Below are 23595 nucleotides of genomic sequence, written 5' to 3'. Positions count from 1 at the left end.
TTTACTCAGAGGCTACTTGGTGTAACCTGCGGAATAAAGGGGTCTTTTTTTATGTTGTGCTGCTTTAAGTTCTAGCATTCATGTTTGTTCTCAAACCACTGTTGTTTAATTAATACTGGAAAGTTACAAAGACCTACCCTTTACTGTAACCATTATAACCTGCCAAAGGATTATGAGAATATAATGCCATCTTCCCCCATCACTATCTGGATCTAGCTCACATGCAATCTACTTAAGTATGAAGTAGAATTAATAACCTGGGCCTCAGATTAGTTGGGGTAGACTAGCTATTGATTCCACTTGTAAGGGATAACCAAACAAAGACAAAATTATCACTTTGTGAAGATTGAAGAGTCCATTGTACCTGATACCTGCACTTTTTCTCTCTTTCCCCCCCCCCCCCCTTCCTTTTTTTCTCAAGTGATGATGCTCCAAGCCTTATCTGAGGAAGGGGAGAAGGGAGGGCTTAAGATTATAGGAAAGTTTCCGGTCCTTCCCGGTTGTCTTAGTGGGCTGTCCTCAACACCTAAGTATAGCTTGGGGGGTTCTGTAGACCTACACCAGAATTAAGTCCAGGGTCTGCTTATCACAATGCCTGTTTTTGACAGGGCTAATCAGTTGGGCTTCATGCCTTGAGCTTACATGTTAGCAGCATGACTTATCACAGCAAAACTTATACTGTCATCTAATGGAGAAGTCAAAATAATTCGAAAAGTTCAGGAAAAGTTTATTAGGGTCTACTTGGATCCGTGAATTTCAACACGTAACAACTTTCAAGCCTAAGCCCCAACTTTCATGCTGCTTCTGTTCTTGACAGATTTTACCTGTGAGACACTGAGCAGATCAACTCCGCAAATGATTAACACAGAATGTTATGGCTTCTATGCTTCTAGGAGGTAACAGAAGAAAAAGGTCTTACTTCTCTTTAAACAGGAAAAAATCGAACAGGAGAGACTTTGACATACTACCTATATAGATTACTGTTGGATTTTGATTCACATGGATTGATAATAGAATCAACAATGATTAGAGCACCTTACACCATCTACATGACATGCACAAAATATTCGAAATTGCCGCATTGGTCAAGGCATCACCATGAACCTTCCACTTCTCAAAGTCAGTAGAAGATAACATAAATGAACTAGCATTCTGATGGCCTCCACCACCGAATTCCTGCATGTGATTGTATGACGTATTAACTCTTAACTCTAGCTACACATTTTCGTAACTCAACAGGAGAAGTGCTATGAGTTGTGAAGATATTAAGAACCTGTGAGATTTGTGTTGTATCCTCATTCTCAATGCTTCTTAAGCTTATTTTTAGCAGTCGATCATTTTCAAGCTCTGGTACCTTATATACAACAGCTCCAATTCCCCTAGAGGACATCCAGCAGCAAGGAAAACTGTCACGTCAAAAAGCTAGAACCAAATGCACAAATAGAAGCACAGGTAATAAGCATGAATGATCATGATTGTAACTAGCAATGACAAGCTGGGCAAGTTTTATTTTCAAGTAGACCAGGTATGAAGGTTCGCCAACATGTATAACTGCTTAATTGATAAATTACCCACTTCAAAATTAATGAGATACTCACGTCAAGTACAAATTTTTCAATCACCTGTCTGTTTATATATGCAGATTTCTAAGACATTTACTAGTACTCTATTAACAAAATAGGGACTCCAATTTTTCCTATTTCCTACCAATCATTAATGAGAATTTTCATAACCCATTACAGAAACCAATATTGCAAAACCAGAAAAGTACACAATATCTAAGTCAAGCAAGAAGAGAAATAAGCAACTACGAACCTCAACATCATATTTTGGCTTTTATTGGCTAACTGGTGCCCAAGCTCACTTCTCAGCTCAATAACAGAATCTGCATTGACGGCCTACTAAAGGAGAATGAAATTAGACAGAAGATCTCAATTCCACTGGCAGTCTAAACAGTTTTACTGTCTAAACTAGATGCCACTAACGTTATGTTCCTCAATGATCTGGCAATCATCCAATATGCACGCAATAACTTCAGGGTTAGACTATATTGTTAAGAAAACACCTGCCAAAACTTTAAAGGAAATCAAGAGATGTTGTAATTTGACTGCCAAAATATGGTTACTTAGATTGAGACAGAGAAACAAATGAACCAAGAAACATAAAAACAGACTGGACTACGGGGCACCCAGATGTGGAAAGATTTGAGATTAAGATTAGAAATGAAGAACATAATTGGTCAAAAATAGCTTTTCAATCTTCAACTGAACTAATATTACAATTTGATAGCATCCAAATCGGGAAAGAAAACACATGAAGTTTGGGAAGCAAAATGAGCAGTTATAATAAAAGGCGTCTTCAAGTGATTAGAAAAAGAGAATACTAACCAACAAATATAATCAGAAAGATAATGTCTTTATCCCCTAAATATAGACTATTGAAGACCCTGGATGAAATAGCCTAACTCTTAAGACTATAACATGCAATTTGGGATGCATAAGCCCATCATAATACCAAAAGTATAGAGTATTCATATTCTCTACAAAAATAGCTGCATTTAGTAAGTCTTTTGTCCTCACATTTCGCATTTCATAGAAGAGGTTGGACAAGTTTATGGATTTCCCATTGCATTGTTCTCCTCTATTCTCTTGTTTCAAAATTCAATAAATTGTCCAGCTTGCCATGTATGAGAGTATCAAGGGCAGTAGTTGGGATCTGGTCTACTAAATGCAAAAGTCAAGAACAGCTGCTTATGGAAGTCAAGGACAGCCTGCTAGCAAAAGTAAAAGTCAAGAACAGCTGCTTATGGAAGTCATGGGCAGCAACTGATTATGAGATCTGATCTGCTAGCAAAAGACAAGAACAGCTGCTTATGGGATCTAGTCTACTAATTGCACTAATCAAGGAGAGCTGATTATGGTCTACTATATTAGATGTATATTAGCATATATGTAATTAATACATTAGGGAGGTAGATATTCTGACGGAGGAGAGAAGGTACAGAGTTTTTCTATTTAAATGGAAAAGATGCACAAAAGAGGCATTCGGTCTTTGATCTAGAAAACTTGTCATGGTATCAGAGCCAGTTATTTGAATTTCTCAGCCTTTCCAAACTTTCTGAGTTGTTATCCTTCTTGGGTTGATTATTTTGATCAATCATTTGGTTTCAAGATATCCTTTTGGGTCAATCATATTGTGGTTGGCAGCTTTTCTTGTAATTCAGATCTTTGTTTTTTTTTGAAAGAATGTCTATGGAAAACTCTTTGGGAAAAATACATACGGAATCTTTGTCCATCAAGTTCACTGGAAAAAATTATGCGGCATGGGAATTTCAATTTAGGATGTTTCTAAAAGGCAAAGAGCTTTGGAGTCATATTGACGGGTCTTCTACAGCACCTAGAGATGGAAAGGAAATTAGTCAATGGGAGGCAAAGGATGCTAGAATTATTTCTTGGATTCTAGCATCTATTGAAGCTCATATGGTGAACAATTTACGCTCCTTTAATACAGCAAAGGAGATGTGGGATCATTTGAAGCGTGTATATCATCAAGATAATACAGCAAGAAGATTTCAGCTTGAATTGGAAATTAGTACATGTAGCCAAGGTAATCTCTCTATTGAGCAGTATTATTCTGGATTTCTTAATTTATGGAGTGAATACTCTGGTATAATCTATTCTAAGGTACCAAGCGAAGCCTTAGCCGGTATTCAAGCGGTTCACGAAGATAGTAAGCGTGACCAGTTTCTAATGAAACTGAGGCCTGAATTTGAGGCGATTAGAGCTGGATTGTTAAATAGAAACCCAGTTCCTTCCTTAGACGTATGTCTTGGTGACTTGTTGCGAGAAGAACAGAGAATGGCTACACAAACTATCATAGGTACATCAAAGGAGATATCTGAAGTTGTCAATATTGCCTATGCTGCTCAAGGGAAGAATCGCGGAAAGGGACAAGTACAGTGCTATAGTTGCAAGGAACTTGGGCATATTGCACGCAATTGTGGAATGAAATTTTGCAATTATTGTAAGCAAACTGGACACATTATCAAGGACTGTCCTACACGCCCTGAGAATCGAAGAGTCCAAGCCTTTCAAGGTGCTGTCCAAGACTCTAACACTATTGGTTCTACATCCACAGCCACAACACTTACTCCAGAAATGGTTCAACAAATGATTCTTTCAGCATTTTCTACTCTTGGACTTCAAGGTCAAGGTAAAATTGTTTCTACTCCTTGGTTAGTTGATTCTGGAGCATCAAATCATATGACTGGTTCATCTGCATCACTACATAATCTACGGCAATATACTGGTACACAAAATATTCAGATTGCTAACGGCAGTAATCTTCCAATTACAGCCATTGGTGATATTGGACCTTCTTTTCGTCATGTATTTGTCTCTCCAGGGTTGTCTACTAGTTTGATTTCTGTTGGTCAGATGGTGGATAATAACTGTGATGTACGGTTCTCTCGTGATGGTTGTCTTGTGCAGGACCAGGTGTCGGGGAAGGTGATCGCGAAGGGGCCTAAAGTGGGCAGACTATTTCCTTTGCAATTTTCAGTTCCAAGTAGTTTGTCTTTGGCTTCTATGGTTGTTGACAATAAAGTTGAAGTATGGCATCAACGATTGGGTCATCCAAATAATGTCATTTTATCTCATTTAATAAAGCATGATTTTCTGGGGAGCAAGGATCAGTGTTTTAATCATAAATTGTCTTTTGATTGTTCTACTTGTAGACTAGGGAAAAGTAAAATATTACCTTTTCCTAGTCATGGTGGTCATGCTAATACAAGTTTTGAGATCATTCATAGTGATGTTTGGGGTATTACTCCTGTTGTTTCACATGCACAATATAAATATTTTGTGACATTCATTGATGACTATAGTCGTTTCACATGGGTATATTTTTTGCGTACTAAAGCTGAAGTATTTGCTGTTTTTAAGAAATTTGTAGCTTATGTAGAAACACAATTTTCTACTTGCATTAAAGTTTTACGCTCTGACAATGGCGGGGAATATATGTCACATGCCTTTCAAGCATTTTTGCAACAGAGAGGTATTTTATCTCAACGATCATGTCCTTATACCCCTCAACAGAATGGGGTGGCTGAACGTAAGCATCGCCATTTGTTGGATATGGTACGAACCTTACTCTTGCAGTCTTCGGTTCCATCTAAATTTTGGGTGGAAGCTTTATCCACTGCAGTTTATTTAATCAATCGTCTACCTTCTCAACAATTGAATTTTGATTCTCCTTATTATCGTCTTTTTGGTGTACATCCTGATTATGGCAATCTACACACATTCGGATGTGTTTGCTTTGTTCACTTACCTCCTCATGAGCGTCACAAACTTACAGCTCAATCTGTAAAATGTGCTTTCATGGGTTATAGTACAACTCATAAAGGATTTTTGTGTTATGATGCTATTGCTAATCATCTACACATTTCTAGAAATGTGATTTTCTTTGAAAATGAGCACTACTTTCCATACCATGGTTCCTCGTCTGAAGGTGTTGTTCTTCCTAACTTTGATGATATTGCTCCACCAGTTGATCGATTTAAACCTGGGATTGTTTATCAGAGACGACAGGCTTCTTCATCACAACCTCTTCTTGACACTAATCCAGTCCTTGCTCCAACCACTCTTCGAAGGTCCCTACGTCTTAGTCGTCCGCCTGATCGGTATGGTTTTTCTGCCACTATAACTGACACTACAGTTCCTACATCCTATTTACAGGCAGCTAAACAAGCATGTTGGGTGAAAGCTATGAATGAGGAACTTCAAGCTCTTCAGGAGAATCATACTTGGGATCTTGTTCCTTGTCCCGATGGTGTTAAACCCATTGGTTGTAAATGGGTATTTTCTGTTAAATTGAGATCTGATGGCTCACTTGAAAGGTATAAGGCACGATTAGTAGCTCTTGGTAATCGGCAAAAGTATGGAGTACATTATGAGGAGACCTTTGCTCCTGTGGCAAAGATGACAACAGTTAGACTTGTTCTAGCTATTGCTGCTTCTACAGGCTGGTCATTGCGACAGATGGATGTAAAGAATGCCTTTTTACATGGCGATCTTCAAGAAGATATTTATATGACTCCACCATCAGGGTTTTTTTTTACATCTTCTTCTGATGTTTGTAAGCTAAAACGTTCACTCTATGGCTTAAAACAAGCTCCACGGGCTTGGTTTGATAAGTTCCGTTCTACCCTTATTAGCTTCTCATTTGTTCAGAGCCAGTATGACTCCTCTTTGTTTCTTCGCAAGACTGATAAAGGACTGGTTTTACTTCTGGTTTATGTTGATGATATTGTTATCACAGGAAATGACTCTGCATTAATCTCTCAACTTCAAGAGCATCTTCAACGTTCTTTTCATATGAAAGATTTAGGTCCTCTACAATATTTTTTGGGCCTAGAAGTGCACTCTACCTCAGCTGGTATTTTCTTACATCAACATAAATACATCCAGGAATTAATTGCTTTGGCAGGTCTTCAAGATGGTCGGTCTGTTGATACTCCCTTGGAAGTAAATGTTAAATATCGCCGTGATGAGGGTGATTTTCTCTCAGATCCCTCTCTCTATCGGCAATTGGTGGGAAGTCTTAACTATTTAACTATTACTCGGCCTGATATTTCATTTGCTGTTCAACAAGTTAGTCAATTTATGCAGACGCCTAGGCATCTCCATCTAGCTGCTGTTCGTCGCATTATTCGCTATTTACTAGGCACTTCCTCTCGTGGTCTTTTCTTCTCCAAAAATTCTCCTATTCATTTGGTAGCCTATAGCGACGCTGACTGGGCAGGGTGTTCAGATACTAGACGATCAATTACTGGTTGGTGCATGTTTCTTGGAAATTCTCTTATTTCTTGGAAAAGCAAAAAGCAAGATAGGGTGTCTAAATCCTCTACTGAGTCAGAGTATCGTGCTATGTCCTCTGGATGTTCTGAGATCATTTGGCTTCGAGGCCTCTTAGGTGAGCTTGGGTTTCCCCAACTTGCACCTACTCCCCTTCATGCCGATAATACTAGCGCTATTCACATTGCTGCTAATCCTGTATTCCATGAGCGTACAAAACATATTGAAGTTGATTGTCACTCTATCCGTGAAGCATATGATGATCATGTTATTTCTCTTCCTCATATTACCACTGATCTCCAAACTGCTGATATATTTACTAAAGCTCTCTCCCGTCATAGACACAATTTTCTGGTTGACAAATTGATGCTTTTTGATCCACCAGCATCAATTTGAGGGGGGATATCAAGGGCAGTAGTTGGGATCTGGTCTACTAAATGCAAAAGTCAAGAACAGCTGCTTATGGAAGTCAAGGACAGCCTGCTAGCAAAAGTAAAAGTCAAGAACAGCTGCTTATGGAAGTCATGGGCAGCAACTGATTATGAGATCTGATCTGCTAGCAAAAGACAAGAACAGCTGCTTATGGGATCTAGTCTACTAATTGCACTAATCAAGGAGAGCTGATTATGGTCTACTATATTAGATGTATATTAGCATATATGTAATTAATACATTAGGGAGGTAGATATTCTGACGGAGGAGAGAAGGTACAGAGTTTTTCTATTTAAATGGAAAAGATGCACAAAAGAGGCATTCGGTCTTTGATCTAGAAAACTTGTCAAGCAGATTATAATAAGTATGACATTAATCAATCTCCGTCAATTTTTGAAATCATATAAAAGACTAGGCCATCAGTGAGGAGAGTAGACTATTTACAGTTCTTAAATGATCCTTGCATGGCATGCAGGTTAATCAATTTATGACAAGCTCAATAATTTGTAATCCTACATCACATAATGGCAATGCGAGCCAATACCTTTTGCCTGCTCTAAGATGAGTTGAAACCTCAATCTAAAACATAAGCTGTAACAAAGGATAGTAATAGATGTATGCCAAACTCCCAGAATTATGACAGCACATAAAGAAATTTATGTGATATCCTGAGAAAACAACTGCATTGGTTATAAATCTCTGAATTTATATTTAATGCAGCCAAATAACTCCAGAAGCTTACCAGACAATGTCCAAATGCTCCACCACCAAGTGCAATTTGATATGATTGATCAAGAACATCATCTATTAGCTTCTGTTTCTGTGCCAAACTCCCAATGCCTTGACTTATGATGGACTCAGGATCCAAATAAACCAACTGCAAAGATTTATAGCATCCTTTTGTGAAAGGGCAATTGATAACAATCTAAAGGAACTAAAATAATGGTCTCAAAAGTAAATGAAAAGATTTTAAGCACTAAAAAACACACAAAAAGATGCATGCTGAATAACCACTGCAGATCCTCTTTAAAAAGAAAAAATTAAAAGGTGCTGGGTTAATAACTTAGCAACACAGTTACATCTTGCAGATTATTAATTAGAATAATTATGCCAATCAAACATTAAGGTGTCTGGGTCACAGTATAGACATGCTATGCAAACCTGGATCTTATATTAATAGATTGCCTTCTATCCACCTCTTTTGGATTCCATGCCATCATTTTGCTTTAAGGACATTTCTGAGAACTTGTCTAAAATAACGGACTCCAATTCCCATGGCAAGAAAAAGTCATTCTAATTATCAAAATGCCAACTCAAGAAATCATTTTCTAAACATTACCTGTTGAAACAATGCAGGATTCAGTCTCGGATCAAACTCAATGTTCATATCTTTTAAGCCACTACTAAATGCTTTACTATTAGGAAGATGCCACCTCCATAAATCTGCATCTTCAATGTACTCAAACAATCTTCTAACCCTTTCAAATTCAGCAGCTATCCGTCCACAATTATCACCAAGTTTGCTTCCATCCCTAGCCAATAGCTTTTCCTTGAAATAATCATAAGCAATGGTGGCCCCACTCCTCTTCATATCTATCACCTTGATCACATTACCAGTACCATTAACTGAACTCCTTGTGCCTAAGCTTTCAAACGCAGTTTTGTGATGATCTAAAACCACAACTCTACACAAGAAAATAACAATTCAGAATAACAAAAAGAAACATAAAGATCAGATACTACACATTCCAAATTGCATCTCCATTTCTGCTTCTTTTAAATTTTCAAGGTAAAAACAGCTTATGTTAGCATAAAGTTACATAAGAGATAACGCATCAATAAAAATTAGAATTAATCTTCGATACACTGACAGTGTATACACTTTTACCATTGGATGCATGACACATAATCCGAATTTGAATTTGAAACCCAAATTTTGCGTCTGTGTTGTGAATCCAACCGTGATAGTGTTTACACTGTTAGTGCATGTAAGATTTACTCTAAAAATTAATGAAGGATTTCTTTCATTTGTTAAAGCAAGATCAAGTCAATCATCAGCTTAAATAATGAAAGTCAATAACATAAAATTTCGAAGTTTCCATTCCCTTCATCTTTCCTACGTTATTAATATCCGTAATGAACTTATGCCAAAATCAAGACAGCCTATACCAGAATCACCAAAAAGCAATGAAACCTATGGATGCTCATATCCAAATAGCTCCTAAAAGAAACGATCAACATAAAAAACGTCTCCACGTAAAGCTTCGTTCGAGAAAAGCAAAAAGGATATGCTTCTAGTAATATCAAGACAAATCAAAAGTAGAAAAATAACATAGAAAATATACTTGTTAACTTTTGAGGCAAGTTCGTCGACAAATCCAGAGGGGCCCACAAAATCCAATAGGTAAACATGGTCAATATCATTCAGAGGAAGGTCTTCCGTCCTGACAAAAAAGAAAACAAAAAAGCAATCAGAGACCAATGACAAATTTTGAGATTAGAAAGAACCCATTAACAGTTCAATACCATTGTGAAGATCAAGTAAGAGAGACCTGAGAGGGGAGTAGACAGTGTTAGGGAAGAAGAGAGCACGAATGGAAGAAGAAGAGAAGTAAAGATGTGCAGCCAAAGCGGCAAAAGCTCCATCAGGGCAGGGATAATGGTAGAGCACTGCAGGCTTCTTCATCATCATATTCTTGATTTTATCGGCAGCAGCTGTTGTTGGTAGCTAACATGTCAGCACCAGCACTAGGGGCCAACATAGTAATTATGTTCATGAACATGGTTCTCTTAAGCATTTTGTCAAGCACTTTTTAAGACATTGGATGTTGCACCGCTTGGGATCAAGAGACATGGAGCTTGGAGCTTTATTTATTTAACAAAGAGGACACACTTTTCGACTATTTAAGATATGAAGAATTTAAATGGTATTATGTACATTTTTTTTAACAATATGAGGAATTATATTTAAAAAAATACAAAATTTAGTTCCCAACGACATTGGTATTTTGTGAAAATTTTTATAAAATATTGATATTGTGTACCTTAATTTTAGTGTGACATTAACAATTTATCAAATCATAAGCTACAAAACTTCAAGTTATAATTAGAATATAAGACGTATGCAGATTTTTATATAGCAATTATCAGCTAATTAATTTATGCTTTTATCATGTCCATGTATATACACATGTCAATATTAACATCATTAAATTTGTATTATGTTTTTGTAGGAGTTAACTTGAAATAAATAAATAAATATATATATACATATGTATATATGATAAAACAATCTTCAATTCTTTATATGGTAGGTTATTAAGTTAGATGTATTTACGCTCTGTCAAGTAGACTATCTTTCTTTTCGCCATATGAAATTCTTTTATATTTGTGTTTTTTTATTTTCAATTCTTTTTTGCTTTGTTTTATAATAATTAATTCTTTTCTTTTTTCATTTTCTTATTTATAATAACTTTCAATAGAACAGATATTGTAAGCATTCGATTGGATTTCTTAGTGGTCAGCAGAGAAATCACAGAGAGTGGTGGACAATTGGAGATTGGGGCAAAAATTAGAGTTACATAGATAATTCATAACTTTATAATGTGATCACACCTCTGTTCGACTACTGTCGAATAAGTTAATAAGAAAGCCAACAAAAAAGGATTATGGAGGTTGGGTTTGATAAATACATAGGAAGGGAGTTTAAGTGTCAAATCTCGAATTCAAGTTGTTAGATGTCACATTTTTAATGATATAAAATTTTGTTAAAAAGGTAACATGCCCCTTGCTAAATATTAGTTTTCTAATTGGTTTATATTGAATGACTTTAATTGGATTGCAAATAAATAGTTATTCATCATTTTCTAGAGTCTTGTATAATTTGCAGCAAAACAATGCAAATCTAAGAATTGGAACTTAGACAAGCGTCGATTGACAAAAAAATAAACCAAAAAAAAAGAAAGAAAAAGAAAATATATATGCATCATTCATTTAGGAAAAATAAAGAGGTTTTTTGTTAATGTAAAATTACAATACTCGTATACCTTAAAAGGGTTAATTTCATTTTTCACCTTTTAACCATACTCTAATTATTACTTTAGTTTTTAAATTTTAATAAATGACACTTTAGTTCTAATTTATCAAATATATTATACTTTTATCCTCTAAGTATAGAATCAATTTCACTTTGATTCCTAAAGTATGGAATTCATTCCACTTAAATATAAAATTTGTCTCACTTTCATGAAAAGTTTTAATGAATTGGAACAAAATTTGTAATTTGACAAATAAAGTAAGGGAAAATGCCGGTTTTCATCCCCAAACTTTGGGGTAAGGACACATTTCGTCCCTCAACTTTTGGGCACGACACATTTGATGTCTGAATTAATAATTTTTGACCAATGTCATTCTCAAACGGCAATTTAGCTAATTTTTAACGGAACTGGTCACGTGAAAATCACATGACCGTTGAGTAAACTTAAATCACATTTTTAACAAAACCTGCCAGTTTCCTGCATGCAATCAGTCAACTTTTGGCAATTTTGACTAAGCATCCATCAATAAACACTTGCGTCCCGTACGTAAGGGGGGAAAAAAGCTAAAAATAAGGATAAAATGAAAAATAGGCAAGAAAAGAAATAATCAGCATGAAAAATGAAAAGGGATAATTTCACAAACATCCCTTGAGATTTTTAATAGTTACAAAAGGCTCCCCTCAAAATTTAAAAATTACATATACTTTGCATGCATTTACTATTTATATAAGAGCAAATTATTTGAGTAGCCATTGAACTATTTGAATAGTAAAAATTTGGCCCTTCAATTATTCATAACATATTTTTACCCATTGAACTATTAAAAGTATAAACTTTGAGTTATTCATAACATATTTTTACCCATTGAACTATTAAAAGTATAAACTTTGAGTTATTCATAACATATTTTTACCCATTGAACTAGTATGTTTTGTATTTAACATAAATTAAATATGTAAAAGTTAAAAAAATAATAATAAATTGCCCATAACATACCAGTTCTTTATGGGAAACTGGCAGGTTTTGTAGTACGTTTGTACCAACTCTTTATGGGAAACATACCAACTCTTTATAGGAAAAATTGGTTAAATAGCGCCCAAAGAAAAACTAGTATGTTTTGTATTTAACATAAATTAAACATGTGAAAGTTAAAAAAAAATAATAAATTGCCCATAACATACCAACTCTTTATGGGAAACTAGCAGGTTTTGTAGTATGTTTTGTACCAGTTCTTTATGGGAAACATACCAACTCTTTATAGGAAAAATTGGTTAAATAGCGCCCAAAGGAAAACTAGTATGTTTTGTATTTAACATAAATTAAATATGTGAAAGTTTTAAAAAAAAATAAATTACCCATAACATACCAGCTCTTTATGGAAAACATACCAACTCTTTATAGGAAAAATTGGTTAAATAGCGCTCAAAAGAAAACTAGTATGTTTTGTATTTAATATAAATTAAATATGTGAAAGTTAAAAAAAATAATAAATTGTCCATAACATACCAGCTCTTTATGGGAAACTGGCAGGTTTTGTTAAAAATGTGATTTAAGTTTACTTAACGGTCATGTGATTTTCACGTGACCAATTCCGTTAAAAATTGGCTAAATTGCCGTTTGAGGATGACATTGGTCAAAAATTATTAATTCAGACATCAAATGTGTCGTGCCCAAAAGTTGAGGGACAAATGTGTCCTTACCCCAAAGTTTGGGGATGAAATCCGGTATTTTCCCAATAAAGTAACCTATTTTGAAGTTTAAGGATCAAAGTGAATATTCAGATATAATTGAAGGGCGTAAAACGGAATTAATCCAGCCTACAGGTTAGTGTGGTCAATTCTAATTTCATAAATAGATTTTTTTTTGAGGTAAACAAATTTCATAAATAGATTGGTTTTACTTATTTACCAATTTACCCTTCATTTTTATAAATGGGGTAATAAGCCTGCAACAGAGTTTGTCCTTTACTAGAGAGCGTGCTCCATCGGAAGGGAAAAAAAGAATAGTACAAAATGGGTTCAATAGAACCACCGACAAATGCAGAAAACGGCTCACTTACGTTCACCGCCGCCGTCACCGGCGGAGCGGCACAACTGTCTGAATCCACCGGAGCTCCGGCTGGAGAGAACGACGTCGCGAAGAAGAGGAAGGCCAGCATGCTTCCCTTGGAAGTAGGTACTCGAGTCTTGTGCCGTTGGAGGGACAACAAATATCATCCCGTGAAAGTCATCGAACGCCGGAAACTTCCCGGCAGTGGGGCGAACGACTATGAGTACTACGTCCACTATACCGAGTGTATGTGAAATTGAATATGCGAGATTTTCATTAGCATATATGGGGAAGAATTTCGTGAATTAGGGTTAGGTTTAGCGTGTTTATAGCTCGGATTATTTATGGCATTTTATTTATTCTTTTTGTTTCGTTGCTTCATGAAGTTTATCAAAAGACGTAGTTGTGGTTGAGTTATGTGGAGGGAAATGATGAACTGATAAACAACGTTGAGGAATTTAAAAAACATGATTTTTCTCAGCAAGTAATTTTTGTTGATGTGTATTTGTGTCTGAGATGAGATTGAGTTTTCGATGTGTGAGCTCTTAAGACTTTCTTTTATGTTTTAATGTAAAAATTCAGATTTTGTTGGTAAAGCTTTCGACTGTAAGCAAAATTTTAATTCCTTTGACTTGAGTAAGTACTTGCTAGGGAGGGCATAATATCAGAAGGCCATGGTTACACTTTTTGGTCAAAACTCCGCTGCATTCTCAGCGCCTAATTTATCCTATCATTCAGCTTCACCGGGAACAGAGAATGAAATTTCACACAGTGCTACTTGATATTGTTTGCATTAGGGAATGAAAACCTACATGACTTCAATTTTTGTGTAGTTAAGCTCTTGCAATTAATGCCAGTTTTAAATTACTGTGAAACAATTGCTTAGTGAATAGGACCCTGACCACAGTGAAACTCCTGATGCTGTGGAAGACATGGCTTGGACCTCTTCCATGTATTAGTAGAAAGTGGAGTAAAGAGCATCAGTTGATTATTCAGCCTTGAAATGAAGGGGTAGCGTATAGACTTTCTATCACACTGTGTACCTTGAAATTATCCTTGGTAGTCTGTAAGAGATTGTAAAAAGTGAATGATGTTGCATATTGAGATTAGTTCAGCTTGTCTTTTGAAAGTAGTTATTCCTTTCTCAGTTCTCGATTTTTACTTTAGTTTTGTTCTCTACTGAAAACCCATACTGTTGTATCAATTTGTTCAAAAATTTCTTTAAGTTTTTTGGTTTTTAGCCTGGTATCCTCTTCATCTTTTGGTTTGATGCTTCAAAAAAGAATCCCCCTTCAGTGGTTTAGTTTTGGGAATGTTCTCCAGTACTAGAAGAGTGAACATCTCCAGCTACAGGAGTTAAATAAGAGTTGAACTCTATTGATTTGCATTATACTAGTATTATAACTATAAGAGCACAACTTTTCCTCTGATTGCTAGTGAAAAATGATTTCCTTTGTTGTCATCTATCTATCTGAAGCTGTATTTTGCTGTAATTCATTGGTCTTTGCGTAAAGTATTATGCTTTTAGTTGAATGACATCTAATAATAGTTTAGACGAATTTTTTACTTGTACAGAGACATAGGAGGATAAAAATTTGGATCCCCTTTTTTCCTTGACCTCTTCTTTGTCAAAGTTTTGAGCTTTGATGCCATCACCATTTTGATTAAAGAAGCTTGATGACAGGAAAAACTACGGATTTGGGTACCTTTTTAGTCTCAAACTATTTACTTTGTGATTACTTGATTAAGCGGAAGTATAATTTTTAGGTTATTAGTCTGCTGACTCAGAGCATCTTTAGATTGATTTTTCTTCTTATTATCCTTCCTCTTCATCCTGACACCTATTTGGAAGGTATTCTTGAATCTTCGATGCCACAACTGTGACATAGCTTCAGTTCCTACTATTATTGCTGGTGGTTGCATATTGCAGCTACACCTGATCAGCCCAAAGCTGTTATAAATCCACCTTTCCCTTTGGCTAAGACTGGTTGAAACTTCTGTTTTAAGAAACTTTACGATAAAGCACTGTCTTTAGTTTTCAGAGTACCTTCCAAAGTAGTCTTGTTTTGTGTAGGGAAAGAGGCTCAATGCGCTTAACACCTTTGTTGGAAAAATTCTGTGCGTGGCTTGAGCAACATCTAGTTGAGGATTACTAGGAAAAATGGCCTTTGGATTTTTCTGGCCTCCTAAAGAAAAAGAAAAGATTGAGCAACATCCCCAATAAGTTGATTTGTATGTGATAATGGTCTTGCCCAAGTTGTCATCTGTCCTTCCCAACACAAGTAGTAGTTTGTGGCAGGTTGTCAGTTACTGCCTTTTCTGATGCCTTGTCCTTCATCCTACATAGGATAGACTCTGGTCATATTTTTTTTTTGCTCTTGGCTTAGAAGAGTGCCTCCGCTATTGATGTTAAAGTTGACCTTTACTTGTATTTTATCTGTGGAATCAGATTCAGATCTTTCTTTGGGAACTCTGTGCTTCAACTTATACCGTGTTTTTTTCTTGTAATTTGTATGGTTTCTGGCTTATTCCAGTATGGCTTTGATTCTCATCCTTTTGTCTAATATCATTCACAACTAAAAGATGGGATTCTTAGTTTCTACTCTCTTTTCTTCTTGGACAGTTAATAGGAGGCTTGATGAATGGGTGAAACTGGAGCAGCTTGATCTTGATTCAGTTGAGACTGTTGTGGATGAAAAAGTGGAGGACAAGGTCTGTACTTTCTTTACTTCTTCTTAGTTTCCTTAATTGATATGATAGTTTGGGCTTTCCACTGGCAATTATAACAAATATCTTGTCTTAATATCTTTATCTTTCTGCATTATCTTGTCTAAAAGCTTCTAGAGTTTTTGGGATGCAGTGACCTCACAGGAACAAGGGAAGAACCATCTTGTTTAAAACTATTTTATGCCATCTCTTGATTTTTATGTTGTTCTAAATTCATGTTATCAAGTAGAATGTTTTTTCTTTTGTGTTGAAGAACCAAAACAGAATGCTGTTAGTTATCAGTGCTAATGCAAACAACCCCGATTTTCTTAAAAAAGAAAAAGAAAATGAAAATGAAAAAATGGATATTTGAGTTTGAAGAAATGAATTTTCTCTTTAAATGTTTCTTCTGTTTTCCTTTCATCCTTTTTGGTTGGTAGGTAAGGGGTTAGGGAGAGGGTTCTTTGTCTTTGTTGCATAAAGCACACAAAGCTTGCCCCCAGTTTCCTCCCTGTTTTCTCCCATTCACATTATTGGGCTGCTACTGTTGCTGGGATTTGATGCTTATATAAATTTTGTATTTCCAAATTGCCATCTACATCCTCTCTGTTTGATTTACTAAGATTTTGGAAAGTCAAAGTCCTCTACTCAACTGTGGGGTCACTGCTATAGTTGACTTTAAGTAGAAAATGTGCAGTATTGTTTCCATGTCCAACCTTGGTTACTGTCTGACTTGAGTGAGCAGAACTTTTTTCCTTTTCATCAGTGAATAATTAGCTGTTGTTGGTTTGGTCCATAATGGAGGACCATCTAATTGGGTCAATGTTATTCTAGTGTCATTCTATGGTAAGTGGTTAAGCATGCTACTCATTGCTCAAAATATGTGATGGTTACAGTTCATGATTCTCCTATTTGTTTACTTTTTAGTAGTCCATATTTATTCTTGATAATGGACGAATTGTTTGTATGTCGACAGATTTTAAATTTCTTTGTTGTCCTGCTGCAGGTAACAAGCTTGAAAATGACTCGTCATCAAAAACGCAAGATTGATGAGACACATGTGGAGGTAGTCATTGGTCATTTGATATTTCTTCTACAACATGCACTATTAATTCACCTTGTTGCAAAATCTTTAGTTTTTGTTGTTGCTTTTGTTGCTATGCTTGGTGGTTATGCAGATGATCAGGAAGACCCTTTTATGCAGTTTTCGAACTTGATTATTGTTATGAGTTTCATTTACCTATTGTTAATTTATGTAATCTCTAGTTAGGTAAAACTGCTGTAAAAGTCTACCACTCCTGGGGTTAGCTGTCCCTTTGTGCCACATAAAATGCACTATACCTTGAAAGAAATGAATTGAGTCAAAATTTCAGTGAAAGCTATGATGCCCACTTTAACTTCTTGATATAATAATTTTATGGGGGAAAATAAGCAAGTTCAGGTGAAATTCTTGACTTATTTTCTGTGCTAAGAGCTGTTTTTGTTGCCCTATACTCCATGTATGCCAGGAGCTGCTATCACTATGTCTTCAGGATCAGTATGCTATAACATGAACTTGTGAGGGTTAGAAATTTTGTCTAAAGCAGATCTTGTATCAAATGATTGGTGTAACATGAGATGTATAATAATAATCCATTTTCTGGATACTTTCAGTATGCATGACAGCTGTGTTATGTTTGATTGGCTCCTAATAGCTATTGCAGTGAATTTTATTCTTCTTTTCTTGAAATCATATGGATGCTTGCCATCTACTCTAGAAAGTGAATCTGTACACTGTTTTGAGATTAACTACGTTGCTAAAATCATGATACATGCTGTCTCTCACCTCTCACATGCTGTTACACACATCTACGGGCACATACATGATACAGTGTACCTGCAGAGTTGACATGCTAATCTACATGCATGTTTAGGCTATTTTCTGGACTATCTTGCTTGAGTTTCAAGAAGTGAAATATTATGTTTTAGCGTTATACAAAATTACCATTTTGGTGGACTTGTCCTTTTCTTATCATTTTCATTTCTCTGTAAGGATGTTTTAGGATTTATTTCTAGGTGGTCAACTAAACAATGCTGCTCTGTGTAGGGGCATGAAGAGCTTGATGCTGCCAGCTTGCGTGAACACGAAGAATTCACAAAGGTGAAGAATATTGCCACAATAGAGCTCGGAAGATATGAGATTGAGACATGGTACTTCTCCCCCTTTCCACCAGAATACAATGACTGTGTGAAGCTCTACTTTTGTGAATTTTGCCTCAATTTCATGAAGCGCAAAGAACAGCTTCAGAGGCATATGGTGAGCTTACTTTGAATACTTCTAGTTTGCAAAATTTTCCTTTTATAGCATGTCCCTATTAACAGATGCTCTGCCTCTGGACCAGAAGTCTCTAGCATTTTTTTGAATAATAAATGTCTACTTGTACACTGATTATTTGTGCCACTTTAATGCTTATAGATGCATTCCCAATGGCAAGCTAACCACCTCTTACATGCTAGTCTTCTGTTATTGCTTATTCTGTCATATTTGGAAGTCCTTTCCTTTTTTCTTTTGGAATTGTTGATACATGACACATCAAAAGGGGCATCAAACGGAGAATGTTACATGAATTATGAACTACAGAATTTTCCCCCTATCAGCAATATGTACACACACGTGCACACACACATATATATGTATGTGTTTGTGCAGCATAATGATGTATTTAAGATATGCATTAGTTTCTGAGATGTTATAAATAGTTCAAGCTTCTAGAACATATTGCTCTCTGTGGGCTTTCTTCTGTTATTATCCTTAGTATGTTAGAATCCTTATATCAGGCTTATTAAGGAGATGTTGGTTTCATAGAAACACCTATTGGATGCATCGATGTTGGTTTCGTAGAAACACCTATTGGATGCATTGATACTTTAACTTACAAATTTTCTACATTTTTAAAGAGTTTTATTATTTAAAGATACCCAGAGCACAAGTTACAAAATACTGTAGATGTTAGCTTGATTTTCCCTTTACTCAAGCTGAATTTTGCCAATGATGCATGATGGTGGTTTAAGCGTTAGACTGTGATTGTATGGCATTATTCACTGTGGTACTTAAAAATAATTTAAGACAATTTATTCATGAATATATGCTTAGAGTTTCTTGACAAGCAGACTTCTGTGTCTTGGCACAAAAATAAGTAGTCTTTAAGTGCACTGGATGCATTCTTTGACCTTTGAAGTGAAGCATGTTTCCATAATCTGTTGTAGGACAAAATGAGATCATTGTTGTCTCATTCTTAGCATGTTAACTAAAGGAGCCAAGGTTTCATCCTTAGGAACAAAACCAACGAATTGTCTGGCATTTCTAATGGATCTTGTATTTGGAAGCAAGGGTGTTTTGCATCCACAATTATCACTTTATACTGAAGGGTTGAATCTTTATGATTGTCTCGCTTTAGTAGCTGTGGGTACTAAATATGCATTTCTGTCGTCTTGTATATTAGACACAGTTACATATAATGTCATCTTATCAAGACCAATTTATATATCATTTCCTCATTAGTTACAGCAGGGGAACCTTTTATGATCATAATTATGTGTGGAGGACCATTTTCTGATTTTTGATATTTTTTGTGTAGAGGAAATGCGATCTTAAGCATCCTCCTGGTGATGAGATATATCGATGTGGTACCTTGTCAATGTTTGAGGTATATTTTTATTTCTTTATTCTCCTGTTGTGTTGAAACATGATTTTAGAGCTCATTTAGTCACCTATCTTTTCCAATGTATTTGAGAAAGGGATTCAGGAAGTTATATTGAGAGATAAGGATGTACTCTTTTGTTTCCTTTTTCATGATCTTCAATATACTTTTAGTGATTTTTTGGTATCGCTTCTGGAAAGATGTTGATTTATAGGCTTTCACGTATATTAATTTTTTGCAATTAAGTTTTAAGTTGGGAACATTTGAAACAGGTTGATGGGAAGAAGAACAAAGTTTATGGACAGAACCTGTGCTACCTTGCAAAACTATTTCTTGATCACAAGACCCTTTACTATGATGTGGACTTGTTTCTGTTCTATGTGTTGTGTGAATGTGATGATCGTGGTTGCCACATGGTTGGCTATTTTTCGAAGGTAATTCTTTATCTTCAGGTGCTGCGTTTTCTGTCACACCCCCCCCCCCCAACAAAAAAAAAGCCCTTTTTTCTTTCCTTTTGCTCTTTTGGTGGTATTCGCATGATTCTCTTCTACCCATTGCGCTACAGCTCCCCCCCTCCTGGCAAAACAAAACCCCTTTTCTCCCTTTTGCTCTTTTGGTGGTATTCACATGATTCACTTTTACCATTTTTTCGTTGTTGCACTACTCTAGTTAGTGTGATTCTGATGGTTGGAAATGTCACTGCCTTTAGTTGCGAATATGGTGCTGTTAGTAGCAAAATTTATGTTTGCAATCTCATTTTAATACTGACCAGGGACCACCAATGGATGCTAATTCCTTGTGAATTGAGTTGTATCTCATTTTATCTGCATGGCGAGTGCTACCAAATCAGTGAACTTGTATTGAGAATGAAGTAGTATCTTTGGATTAAGTAATAATCTTTGACTTTCATAACTTTTGGCATATCATCTTGTGCTTCTTGTTTGTGTGTGTCAAAAACATTTTAAATATCATTTACTAGTATTTATTGAAAGCTGAAAGATGCTATCTGCTCTGAATGTAAGATTTGTTGTAGAAACATAAATGGGTAGAAACATAAACTCTGAATAAAAGGGGCAACATAAATGGGTAGTGTATTCTTGGGTGTCTTCCAATGATTGTGATCATCTTCTTGAGGTGTTTGACTGGCAACTGCACATGTATATCGTGCCATAAAGTTGTTTTGTAGATGGGAAGGAGACAAATGAGCTTTCTGATAAGTCTATACGATTGAGCCTATATATACATGTTGTCTTCTTATTTTACTATCTTTTTTTTCTCTTTTGTTGATGTTTACTCCTTCTCTCTCTTATGTTCCTCCTACAATTTTCATTTGCATCAACTGTACCATCAATCTGAGCTTGAATCATCGAGAAAATAGATTTACATGTTTCATGAAAGTTAATACTTATTGAAGCATGTAAAAAATAAAATAAAATGTTCCTTACTCTCGTTTGCCTGATGATTCAGGAAAAGCATTCTGAGGAGTCCTACAATTTGGCCTGCATTCTGACTCTTCCTCCTTATCAGAGGAAAGGCTATGGGAAATTTTTAATTGCTTTTTGTAAGTCTCTTCATATGTTGCTTTCATGTATTTTATTTAAGGCAAAGTACATTTCAAGAGGACAAGAATTTAAGTAATTATTTTTTGAAGCTCATGCAGTATACGTCGGCATTTTCCTCTTTCTTGTTTGTTTGTATTTATTTCTCAGCATTGATATTATCTTGTCTTGTTCCAATTTTCTGAGACTAGCATTTGCCCCTGATATGGAAATCACATTTACTGTTTCTTGATCCTCTCAGTTGCTGTAAGATCAATACTGTAGCTAGAACAAAATAATCTATTTAGAAGTGTGGATAATTGCCTATTACGATACGCACAGTCGTATAATGTTTTCTGCAATTTATCTCCTTGTTTGACGGTGTTGGTTTTCTTCTTGATGCAATAGTAAATTTCAAATTCCTCATCAAGGACTGTCAATTGTGGATTTTACAAAAAGATAAATGAAGCTTTAGGAGTACAATACTGTTCATTGCTATGCATTTATAAGGCATGTTAATTTGAGGTGCTCTCTTCTCTTATTTATTGCTCCCCAATCCCCATCCTCGATGTCTTGGCATCTGGTTCTCATGATTAACTTTCATAAGCAAGCTATGCTAATCTCTCTCCACTTGTGGCGCAGCATATGAACTTTCAAAAAAAGAAGGCAAGGTTGGTACACCAGAAAGACCTCTTTCTGACCTTGGACTTTTGAGCTATCGGGGATACTGGACTCGTGTTCTGTTAGACATATTGAAGAAGCACAAGGGCAACATCTCTATCAAGGTCTGACTTCTGAATACTGGATTTGACTTCTGAATACTGGATTTGTTAGACTTTTGTCTATTTATGACTGGAAGCGAGAAGCTAATGCCAAATTAGTATTCCTTACAGGAATTTATAATGAAAAGAGAGGGAGAGGGAGAGTTGCCTTTAGTGATAGACTTGGGATATTATTGAATTCCAGAGTCATCTAATGATAATTTGTGACATTTCTAACTGGCATGCGCTTTAGAGGAAATAAATAAATAAAGGCATCACCAGAAATGCATAATGGTTAATTTGGGACTTAAAATAAAATCCTTGTGCTTTATGTCAATTGTGTTGTTAACGTTTTCTTTGAGATCTAGGTTCTTTCATGGCTGTAGGAGTTCTACAATATGCCAAGACCTTGTGAAGTGATGGATAACTTGGTCTTCATTGTTTAGCTGAAGAAATATCTTAAAAAACTTTTCTGTCTTCGTCTTTAAAGAAAAGGTTCGAAGTTGCTTGGCAGAGGATGGTTAAATTTAATGAGATTAGATGTTTTTAAGTCAGAAAAGTGTCATGAGCTTGCATCGGATCATGGTGTATGCTTTCGAAATTTTGCTCCTGTGCTGCAATTGAAATGTTTCTTTAGTAACATGACGCCTTTGCTTCCTATTTCTTACAACCATGCAGGAGCTTAGTGACATGACAGCCATCAAGGCTGAGGATATCTTGACTACACTTCAAACATTAGAGTTGATCCAATACAGAAAAGGGCAGCATGTCATCTGTGCAGATCCCAAGGTCTTGGATCGTCATCTGAAAGCAGCTGGTCGGGGCGGTCTAGATGTTGATGTTAGTAAATTGATATGGACTCCGTATAAAGAGCAGAGCTAAGTACTTTGGTTATCAAAGTTTTCTGTGGCTTATTAACCCTTGTGTACATGTGTAGAATAGTTTAAAGTTGGAAAACCAGGTGACTTTCTCTGCTAAATACTTCAGTCGAAGGATGTTATTGGGGTGGATAGGTATGTTGACACATTGTTATTAACTGGTTGTAAGTTGTAACATAGGCACATGTAAAATGTAGCATCTACTTAATGTTGCCAAGAGACCAGAGCCTTTCTTTATTATCTACTGTGCCAACACGTTGCTATTATGAAATCTGTTCGATCAGAGAGTCTAAATTGCCTTGCTTATGTTCACGGGAAAAAGAAAAGGGAGGCAAACGTTAATGGCTGGGAAACAGAAAGTTCAATGCACAGGGTATGGTTGGTTATCCTGTATTTTATTTGATCAGTTTTGCGGTACGGTTAGTTACCTTGCATATCCGGATTAAGTGAGAGTAACGAGCAGCGGAGGGGGCTAAGAAATAAATCGGGTCATTTTTTTGCCTTTACCTTCGTGTTGTTTCTGTTACTCATCCACGAAAAGGACTTTCATTTTTTGGTTCGTGATTAAAAGAAAGCTACAAACAGCAGATGGCTTGAGAGATACAGCGCGCGTCATTTTATCCTTTACCGTCATGATGTTATGGTGATAACTGATAA

The 23595-nt window shown here is 35.9% G+C and overlaps 2 protein-coding genes across 2 annotated transcripts; one reads left to right on the top strand and one right to left on the bottom strand.

Moving 5' to 3' along the window:
• Nucleotides 1–768: 768 nt before the first annotated feature.
• LOC113767534 lies at nucleotides 769–10064 on the bottom strand. The gene is made up of 7 exons (XM_027311654.1): nucleotides 9842–10064; nucleotides 9635–9733; nucleotides 8629–8974; nucleotides 8032–8166; nucleotides 1816–1898; nucleotides 1274–1379; nucleotides 769–1176 (listed from the first exon to the last, which is right to left on the bottom strand). The coding sequence occupies exons 1-7, from the start codon at nucleotides 9979–9981 to the stop codon at nucleotides 1027–1029; spliced, it is 1059 nt and encodes a 352-aa protein (XP_027167455.1). The 5' UTR covers nucleotides 9982–10064; the 3' UTR covers nucleotides 769–1026.
• A 3242-nt stretch (nucleotides 10065–13306) lies between these two features.
• On the top strand, nucleotides 13307–23209 carry LOC113768449 (histone acetyltransferase of the MYST family 1-like). Its single transcript, XM_027312808.1, has 9 exons — nucleotides 13307–13621; nucleotides 15999–16087; nucleotides 17088–17147; nucleotides 18168–18377; nucleotides 19699–19767; nucleotides 20034–20195; nucleotides 21229–21322; nucleotides 21942–22084; nucleotides 22739–23209. Exons 1-9 carry the CDS (start codon nucleotides 13339–13341, stop codon nucleotides 22940–22942), a joined length of 1314 nt encoding a protein of 437 aa, XP_027168609.1. The 5' UTR covers nucleotides 13307–13338; the 3' UTR covers nucleotides 22943–23209.
• Nucleotides 23210–23595: the final 386 nt, after the last annotated feature.

This window comes from Coffea eugenioides, chromosome 4 (genome assembly GCF_003713205.1).
Source record: "Coffea eugenioides isolate CCC68of chromosome 4, Ceug_1.0, whole genome shotgun sequence".
Classification (NCBI taxonomy): domain Eukaryota; kingdom Viridiplantae; phylum Streptophyta; class Magnoliopsida; order Gentianales; family Rubiaceae; genus Coffea; species Coffea eugenioides.
This window is presented reverse-complemented; position numbering and strand designations above follow the sequence as displayed.

Coding starts and splice junctions, on each gene's coding strand:
- LOC113767534 (XM_027311654.1), bottom strand. CDS start 9,981: ATGATGATGAAGAAGCCTGCAGTGCTCTACCATTATCCCTGCCCTGAT. Junction 9,734..9,841: donor ACTGTCTACTCCCCTCTCAG/GTCTCTCTTACT, acceptor CTTTTTTGTCAG/GACGGAAGACCTTCCTCTGA. Junction 8,167..8,628: donor ATCCTGCATTGTTTCAACAG/GTAATGTTTAGA, acceptor AAATCTTTGCAG/TTGGTTTATTTGGATCCTGA.
- LOC113768449 (XM_027312808.1), top strand. CDS start 13,339: ATGGGTTCAATAGAACCACCGACAAATGCAGAAAACGGCTCACTTACG. Junction 18,378..19,698: donor AACAGCTTCAGAGGCATATG/GTGAGCTTACTT, acceptor TTTTTTGTGTAG/AGGAAATGCGATCTTAAGCA. Junction 20,196..21,228: donor TGGTTGGCTATTTTTCGAAG/GTAATTCTTTAT, acceptor CTGATGATTCAG/GAAAAGCATTCTGAGGAGTC.